This window comes from Atta colombica, unplaced genomic scaffold, assembly GCF_001594045.1.
Source record: "Atta colombica isolate Treedump-2 unplaced genomic scaffold, Acol1.0 scaffold125, whole genome shotgun sequence".
In the NCBI taxonomy this organism is placed as follows: domain Eukaryota; kingdom Metazoa; phylum Arthropoda; class Insecta; order Hymenoptera; family Formicidae; genus Atta; species Atta colombica.
Window position 1 is genome coordinate 686,804 of NW_017259212.1, and position 9,914 is coordinate 696,717.

A 9,914-nucleotide genomic window follows, 5' to 3' on the forward strand; every position below is an offset into this window, starting at 1 on the left:
AGAGAAAGAGAGAGAGAGAGAATCCACGTGCTTTCACAATGATTGCTACATAAACGATACGTATATCGTCGTCGATACATATTATGCTACATATATTTGTGTAAAATATTGCACTTTATGTGGTGGATAACGGTACCAGAGTATATCGGATCTCGTGATTTGTATTCACTAATTGCAATCCTATCATCGAAGCACAGGATGTCATAATCATAAATTTTAACGTTAACCATAGATTCTTCGATTTACTTGATTTTTCGTTTTTGTTCAGGAAATATTTCGGGAGAAATTGCTTTTGCAATTGTTTAATATGTATTTGTAACTACAACTAATTTTTTAATTATGATATACTTTTATGGCTAAGATATTTCATAATATTGATAAATCTTGATAACGGAATAAAATATATATTCCGTTGCTGCGTCCTAAGCAATGTAGTGCGGAATCCTAGAAATATCGTCCCCATATATTTTGATAAATTACTACTGATCTTCATATATTTGATAAATTACTATATTTCGTTGCATTTAATGCTTTTGCAGAAAATAATGGTGATGTGTATCGTATTTTACACGTAATACGTGTTTATACAGCTAACGAATTGATGATAAACATGCAAGATTGAGTTTTAACTCCTGTTTCTGACAGTGAAAAATGTATCGCATATTTTGACAAAACCGTTTGCATGAAAAGTCCAACGATCTCGTAAAGTTACTCCGATCGGTGTTATAAAACCTGTCTTTAACTCGCTTTGAGATTTAATATCGCTGTGAGAATGATAATACAGCTCTCCTCGCAAATGTGTCTAGCACATCGTCCATTACGAGGACTCTCCTGCTCGCAAAAGAATTTCTTGCCGCGCAAGCCGTTATGACAAACTGATATCTCTCTGCAGCTATTACGAGGTAACTACAGCGAAGCTATGTAGATTCTATCAGTGAAAATCGCATCTATCTGTGTGCGCTGTTATCGTTATAGACATTATCGCACTTTCCTTTTTACGGCAGACGAAGAGCTGGCGACAAGAGCAGATGAGGTTGGGAGCAAGGCGTATTAAAAACTTTTTTCATAAAATGTCTTGCGCGAGATAAGTATCACGCTAGAGAGGAAAGAGAGATCCTTTGCTAGTCTTGTTCACGTTAATGATATTTCCCGAATTTAAACGCTCGTTTATTCGATGTTTACTATCTCCGTTGTTAAGGTGGAATCACATGATGCTCGATTTCTTGAATGATAGCATGCATACATGTCTACTCTGATGTATTAGAATTCGTTCATGCATTGAGCGCTGCATGCTGTATATATATATATATATATATATATGTTACATACACTCACCGACTAAAAGATTGCAACAGTTTTTTTTCTATCGTTTTCGGAATGCAGCCTACTCACTGAGCGATTGGTCCTTAATCCATAAGTAAAAATTAATCATTCAGTGAGCAGACTGCATTCCGAAACTCATTAAAAAAAGAAAGTGTTGCAACCTTTTAGTCGACGAGTATACATGATTTTTATATTTATTATGGATTACTTCATTCATAATTTTATTTCCTTGCATGCATCAATCAAAAGAAATAATTGCTAATAAATGCTAATAGTTATTCGTCAAAGTTTCATAGTTATTTGTCAAATGTCAACTATATGCATCAAAGCAAGCATAGCAGCATGCATGTGTGCATGCATGCGTGCATGCTTATCATTAAAAAAATCGAGTATCGTGTGATTCCATCTTTAGGGGTACATCGTGCCCTTACAGAGTGCGTTTTAAAATTCACTGGAGCATTAAGTATACTGTTTCTAATTCTCGCCAGCAAGGGTCATTTGAACTCAAAGTGAAAATTTTAAATAATTGATACAATTTGTACGATTGATACTAATTATATGAAGTTCTAAATTGTGAGTTAAAAAACTTTGACTCTTCGTCTATGCAATCATTATAAGGCACAAGTTCGTTAGCATTCAAACAGGTCGTTTTAGAACTTAGGTATTTTTATAGCTTAGTTAAACATTAACTATATTGCTGTGCGCAACATTAGATATGTGCGCTTAAAATTATTTTAAGAAACATTGGAACTATCTTTAATTTTGAAACATTAATTTTTGTTAATTAATTAATAATTAAAATTTAAAAAACGAAGGAAAATTTAATAAGTTTTTTGGCAATTTAAGTTGTATGACAAATAAATGATCAAATCTTTTTTAAGAATGAACAATCGTTTGCTGATAGAGATGACAAAAAACTTTTTCTTTTGATTAATGAATATAACTTAACAGTAGCCAAACCACATGTGTGGATTGTAAAAGAAAAAAAAATATTAGAAAGTCATTAAAAAAAATGCTTATTCATTGCCAAGATGGCACGTTAAGAATTAAAGGATTAAACTGTCCTTTTAGAAACCCTTAAGCGAGTTCGTACCAGAATTCCGCGACGAAGAGAACGAGCTCTCCATTCCATAGTTTCCATCGCGTCTCGTTGGCCTGCCCGTGTCTCTCCTCTGCATCATGCTTACGTCCCGCTCCTTCCATTTCTGTGGAGCACGCCACGGAGCTTCACTCATGTGATAACTTTAACGAGGGGGACTGACCCCCGATTTTGCGGTCCACCGTGACTTCGTCAGATCAACAGCGAATTCGCATTACCTACGAATGCGTACCGTCTCTCTAATGTAGTCATGCGCGCTCTATTGATGGGGTCATTTCATCGATCGAGTCATTAAATAATCCATCAGTGTTTCACCAACAAATAGCCGTTGCTGGCTAATGTCTGAACGTTTGAACGTCATCCCTCATGAGTTTATTCCAGGAAAGACTTACGAATGGAAACAGCCGCTTCTTAAAGTAGTCCTCCTTATTTTCACGATTGTCCTGTCAGTTAATTACATCGACATCGTGTAACAACATTCGTTGCTCTTTTCTTCTTCATCAGATCGAGTGTTTTTCATGACAACGTACTTTGCCATGAACAGCTGTGATGTTCCGTACTATGCAAATGACGTTTTATTTTTCGATGTCGTTTAGAGAAATGGCAGTAAATTGATGATATTATATTTGAGATGATTAAGATCATACTTTTAACTTTAATTGTAGTATATATCTATTTAATAAAATTTAATAAAATTTTAATAAAGAACTTTCGCGATTTCAATTATTAATTTTAAGTAGGATATCTGCAAATGTCGGTTTAATATAATAGAATACTACTACTGACAATCGCAATGAAGCTCTTCGCCAAATTAGTCATACTTTTTATTAATACGATCAGAATTTGTACATTTTTTCCTCAAATTTTTTTACTCGTCCTGATATTTCTTCGCGCGAATTTGCCGCGCACTTTGAGTTTTATGAATTTCTGATCACAGTTAATTCTCTATTTCGATGTCTTTCTCTTTCTTGTTACGTAACATCGAGATGCGCTTCTCTGCCAGATGTGCGTCTCGGCGTGGCGACGTCGCGACGCCAAGGCCCGACATGTTACATTTCAGGTCCTAAACAATAACGAACGTGGGTGCACCGAATTGATTTCGACCTGGTCTCACTTCCGGAATCGTATTTCGCGACAACTTTGACAGCTTCCGCAAGCCATGAAAAGCGTGCCGACCGTTTAGAATCACCGGGTGAAACTAGTCGACGCGTGGCTACATCACTGTGGCAGTCTTTATCCCTACCGCGAGTTACCTCTTCTTCGTCCGCTTCTTCATCGCGCGTCACGAAACCACCGCCTCAGGTCTCTCTCTATCTCTCTCTCGCTCTCGCGACTATTTAAATCTTTTGTACTCCCTCGTGGTTCCACGATGTCAGGACTGTATCACGGCGCCAGAGCAACGATACGATTTTTTTCTCAAAATACGGAATTCTTGATTGATAAAAGAAATAATTTGAATAAAAATATTATTAACAAAGTATTATTTTATAATTGCAAAATGTTTAAATGATAAATTTTGTTGTTTTTATTGGCACGTTTTATATGAAAATATATAAAGCATAATTTTATACTATCAAAGACTTATTATTTTTTAGCTATAAATTCTATCGAAATATACAAATTGACTGATAAAAGATGTCAATTATTAACGAAAGAAAAAGAAATATTTTTAAATTAGTTATGCAGAATAGATAATTTTTCGAAAATTTACGGAATGTATATATAAATTTATAATATTTCTATCAAATTTTCAGATATAATAATTTTTATTTCATCTAATAATATTAGGCGGTACTCGAGTATTCCGGCACTGATCATTATGTCTTTTGATGTTATTTTAGACGTCGTCGGACGATCTTATAAATTTTGCTATTTTATTATTCGCCTTGACCGCGATGTTATGTAAAAGCTAAGTTCTGAAAAAAAGATCTCTTTCTCTGACAAGTCCGTATATTATTTAAGTTTATATGTTCTTATTCATTGTAAAGCTGCACTCTATATATATATAGACATTAAAACATGATATCATTTAATCTATACAGATGTCAAACACAGATTCTTTTACGTTCTCGAATGCATTTTTGGCTTCGTCCCTTTTCTTCGACAATTTATTTTCCGATTAATATCGTTTGTCATGAAAAGTGACACTGCCAGTTCTTATGTTTAATATCATCAGTTTTGAAATCCGACAATAGCGCGATATTTTTGATATTGAAGAAATTCGATGTCGGTGCAAACCTGGCCGATGATAAATTGTTCATTAGACTGGCGCCATTTCTTCACGCGGCGATATAATCTATCAAGAGGTTGAAAAAGAACTCAAAATAATCTCCAAGCTTGACGTAGGTAGTGTCTGGTTTTCTTACTGAGCGAGCATGAGACGGAAGTAGAAAAGAAAGGGTCTACAAGTAACTGGTAGATTGATCCTAGAACGACTCACTTTGAACCCTCTCGGCGTGCTGTCAGTTTTTCTAATCATGAAGAATTTTCTTCGCACGCCACTTGAATGCACCATGATAATCCGGCTGCATAATATGTCAGAAGGAACAAAAAAGCTCGTGAGACGCTATCTTGATTCGATGAGAGTGTTAGGCATACTTTTTGTATTTATATGCACTGGGTGATCCTAAAGTAATTCCTAATTTTCAATTTTCTAATTACAAAAATAAATAATTATATAATATATAAAATTTGTATTTAACTCTTGACTTTAAATAAATAATAAAATTTTTGAAATTGTTTAAATTATTTTTTAAATATATGTATAATATATTATAAATACTTACAATTTTATTGTTATTTTAATTTAAAAATTATTAATGAATAATTATTCATATAGAAATAATTGTTGAGAAAAGCTATAAAATTTTGATTATTATTTGAGTATTAAATATGTCGATTTATACGCTATTGCCCAAAATACGTTTGTAGTTATCATGCTTATTTATTTATGGCTTGACTCAAACGTGTGTTCTCGCGTTTATTAATACTTGAAGCAGTTTTCAAAATATTCAAGTCACTGATTGCTCCATCGATGGAAGACTAAAGTCGAGATTGGATTGACGTCTCAACGGTACGTTACGTAGGATAAGAAGTTAGCGTTTAGCTTTTTGGAATCTGTACAGCGTCGACATCTGGATTCTAAGTTCTAAGAGAACAAACCTCCATTCCGGAATATTTGCCAAAACAAAGCTTTTCTTGGCTCCACGGGTAAATAAATTTCAAGAAAATTATGTAGACACGCGATTCATGTGCCGTCATTCAAGCTTTTTGTATTAACAACGTACTCACTTGCGATATCGGCATCCGTTCAATTTCATTCCTGAAGTTTAATTAAAACATAATACCTGACGAAAGCTGTGATTACATATACATATACATATACCCACCATTTTATTATTCAAACATCGTCGAAGAAATGTGATTAATTAAGCAGTCGATTTCAATGACAGCCTCTTGCGAGCTTTTCCGTATTAGAATCCTCAATAATTCAATAATTGGCGTTTCACTTTTAAACAATTCAGTCCTTTTTTCTTAACTATTATTTGACTTGTAATTTTAAATTTTCACAGCTTATAAATCTACTGATTAACTTAATCAGTCACATGGATTCGTCATTGTTCACATTCAGTTACAAGGAAATCACTAGTAAAGTTCTCCTCTTTCTCTTGATTTATCAGCTTCACTATTTTTTTTATAGATTAAATTGATGTCATGCGATGAACGTTTCTTTAGAAATTGGAACACGAATGCGTTTTGCGTCATCTCGGGCACATTTAGCAACTGAGTCAAGTCTGCTGGATCGTGACCGCCGGTACTAGAAACTGTACTACTCGCTTACCCGACTGGACAAATTCAGCGTGTGCAGGCCAGGCCTCGAAAATAGTTCGCAGTAAGTTCGTACGGCGACTTCAATCTGATGTATGCACGTGTCTATTTGTAGATGACCGCGGCGCGATGCAGTTTACCAGATCTATCACAGTCGCGTAATAAAATTCTCCGTGGTTATCACATATGAAATATATTTGACCTTTTGTTTGGTATCACTCGTAATGACGAATTCATAATTAAAGCGATGGTAGCGAGATTCGCGAGATTAATGGTATTCATTTATATATAAAACGTCCCCCAATTTCAGAGAGCACAATTGCGCCAAACGAGTTTATTAAAACATCTGTTAGTAAAGCATAAAAATACTCAAATAATTAATTCCATAGTGTATTTACCAGGGGAAGAAAAGAGAGAGAAAGAGAGAAAATAATAATCTATATGAAAGGGTGGTTTAATTAAATTTCTGATGACATATTTTCTGATTTAGGATTAACTTTTTTGTTGCAATGAATGTATCGTAATAAAATATCTTGTATATCATCAAGATATTAGCTTCTTTCTTATCGCGATATTTGTTTTTAACTTTAATAGAATAACAAAAGTTTGAAACTCTTGCTTTTCCATAACATATCAAAAATTCCTTTAGCACAGTAGTTAAATTAATCCTTGATTGCTTTGGCGCAGTCATATCCTAGAGGATCAAATATTTAACATTATTAGTTGGTCTGGCCTGCCACTAACGCGTAATGGAAGTCCCTGCGAAATTAATTTGGCCCCCGAGTGTGAATCGTCTATAACGGCAAATTAATAATTCAGACAGTAGCGTTCAGAGCAACTGCGTTAATAAAATTCGCTTAAAATATTCTGGACGAGAGGGAAAAAAATGAAACGGTGTAAGTAATAAATAAGCTGAATAAAGTAACAGCGTTATACTAACAAGATGCAAAAAATTCAAATAATAGTCTCGTTTATCTAACTTTATGTTTCATAACAGAATTTCTAGTCATTAAATTCAACATATATGTTTTCGTCGAAAGAGACAAGAGAAAAGTTGGAATTTTTTTTATCTCTTCATATATTGAAAATCATTTTATCCCGCTTGTCCATCGCGAACGTTTTATTAACTAGGATCAAGTCGACGGAAAGAAAAAGTAATTGCGACATTGTCCTTTCGAAACGACATAGTCGCGATTACCTTCACCTTCGATTCATCGACAAATCCGCGTGAGCTGCCGCGCGTTTCCCCTTGAATCCTTCTCTTTTTACCTTGCTCCACCTCGGCATTGATGTGAATGGTCCTCAGTCTGAGCTCCTCATTCTCGTAAATCATCCCCCTCGAGGACTTCCGGTCGAGTTTTCTATTTGGCTTGACACTGACGTCTCGCCGCCTGGTTCTCAGCATCCCTACACCGCCAACACCACCCACCCCCGTTCCCGCCATCATCTTGTTCCTTTTGCGCTATTTGTCTTCTTCCTTTTCCGCGAATGGTGTTACGTGGTGTATCACAAAAAGCGGATCGCGACGAGTGACTGATTGTCCGCAATGATCGGCTGTACCATGCGCGCGGCCTCTTGAGAGGAGAATACTACGCGACTCTCCCTTGTTCCCTCTCTGCTCTTGAGAAACTTTCGCGAGATATACTCTTGTTCCTCGTAACTATTTGATCCTCCGTTTGATCTTCGACGTTACTCGAAGAAAGTTCCGAGTATAAAGGTTTCACGTCTGTCGAACTTGGCAAGTGCAGCTATGATTTAACCACTCGACGTTCTTTTTATCATGTAGGTAAATCCGATGATTCGTTTTAAAGTGTTTATCTTTATTCTTTATATGTGTTATATCATGAAACATCTCACTTCGAAGCGTTTGCAATTTCTGTAGTTTTGCTTATTCCATGGTGGATCTTATCATATTGAACATCTAATCACTTTCTGTCATTTAATGATAGAAATTTTTGTATTAATATTTGTATAATAATCCGCAAAATTATATTATCTAAGAGTCTAAAGTCTTTTATGTTATAAGAATTGATACTGAATTCTCTTTTCCGCTGGATCTTATCTTCATTGAAAAATCACTTCTAGCCATTTAGCAAGTATATCTTAGTCTTGTATTAACTCATACAATAACGGGAAATTTTTATATTATACATATTTATATAATTAATCTTATAATAACTCCGCACTATACGATTAAAGGTGCGCACTCGCGCCGATACGCTGGATCTCGAGAGCAACGCGGTAACCACTTCTTCCGTTTAAAGCTGAACGTATGTTCTTCGAATAATCGCACAGTCACTTCGTCGGCGAAGAGTCTGCCTGCGTCAATCTCGGAACAAATCCGGGAAGTGAGGTGTAATTGATACCGGAGAGACCGAACAGATACTTTACTTGCTGAGTCACTTCTTATTGTGAAGACTATACATGCTGGTTTGTAGTACTGCAAAGTTTGTACACACTGACTCGTGATATCATGTAGTCTATACAGACCTAATATCGCCACGCTGTTGCATCGTGAAACCAAGGTTAAAAGCCATTGAGTTGCTAAGGAGTAATCCGTCTAAAATTTCGTATATGCTTCATGAATGTTATAATGTGTTGTAGTATCCTGCAGATTATATATCTTGGTCCATAACGAGGACAAAGTTGAGAGCTATCATTGTTGACGAATAACGTAATCTATCCGTGATCTCCGTTGTATTGATATTCATCGTTGTATTAACTTAGTGCAAATCCTCTATCGTCAGTACTAATTGGTTAATTCCTCCTGGGATTAACGTACATCCTCTCAGATCATCACGGAGACGATGGACGGCCGATTTGCTTTGTGAGCCTATCCTCGGTCCACGTGATCATGGTGAATCGTTTAGACAGAGTTACAGTATCCGGCAGTATCGGTCGCTGCATTGTCCTAGCGGCCAGCAGAATTTGCATCGGGCACTCATTTCTCACGCAGTATTCCTCGCACGTAATTTGCGTCCCCATTACTCAGCGTTTATCAGCGTGCTCAGGCGAACAACCACCTCTCGTACTTTTAAGCGCCGTTCTTGTGTTTTTTTTATTTTTCCCTCTTTTCTCTTTCTTTTTATTCCCTTTCTTTTAATTTGTTTTGTACGTCCACGAGGCACACGCGAGAGAATTTATCTCGTCGCTTGGGCGGATTTTCTGCAATCTTTGACCAGCTGCGGCAGTCATCGACTATCACGCGCCGTTATGAATGTAGAGATTTTTGCTTCGAGGAAATCGCCAGCGATTATTCACAAGGGACTTAAAGTTGCAGCTTGAACTTCTAGTTTCTATCGCAGTATCTAGTCTCTTTCCTATCCGGTGGGACGTGTCCGTGTACTCACGCAAAAACTGCTCTCGCGAGAACGATGAACAGTTGTTGTGAAGCGATTATCTATGATGATGCATAATGTCTCCGTTGCGGGAAGATTCATTGGTCCTTTAAAAATGCGTTAAATTTGAAGGAAAATGACGAAACGGTTGCTGGGCTGTACCGTTAGATCGAAATATGTAATTTCGATGAGTTGATTAGTTGACTTCATAAATTTCGTAGCGTTTTTTTTTTATTTCTGTATATTCTTTGGTTGTTGAACTTCCTGATTATTTTTGTTCCTATTATCGATGATCTGAAAAAAAAAAAAAAAATATATATATATAT

General features: G+C 35.9%; 1 protein-coding gene and 1 long non-coding RNA gene across 3 annotated transcripts in view; both read right to left on the reverse strand.

Annotated features, from left to right (window-relative positions):
• The window catches only part of LOC108694807, a 22,669-nt gene extending 14,521 nt beyond the window's left edge, over window positions 1-8,148 (reverse strand). Inside the window, exon 1 of the mRNA XM_018204477.1 lies at window positions 7,520-8,148. Within this exon, the coding sequence (XP_018059966.1) occupies window positions 7,520-7,697 (178 nt within the window). The 5' untranslated portion in view covers window positions 7,698-8,148. The remainder of the gene's footprint in view (window positions 1-7,519) is intronic.
• A 287-nt stretch (window positions 8,149-8,435) lies between these two features.
• The window catches only part of LOC108694835, a 13,867-nt gene continuing 12,388 nt past the window's right edge, over window positions 8,436-9,914 (reverse strand). For both annotated transcript variants that reach the window (XR_001932099.1, XR_001932098.1), the window contains one exon: window positions 8,436-9,882. This is a non-coding gene — a long non-coding RNA (uncharacterized LOC108694835). The remainder of the gene's footprint in view (window positions 9,883-9,914) is intronic.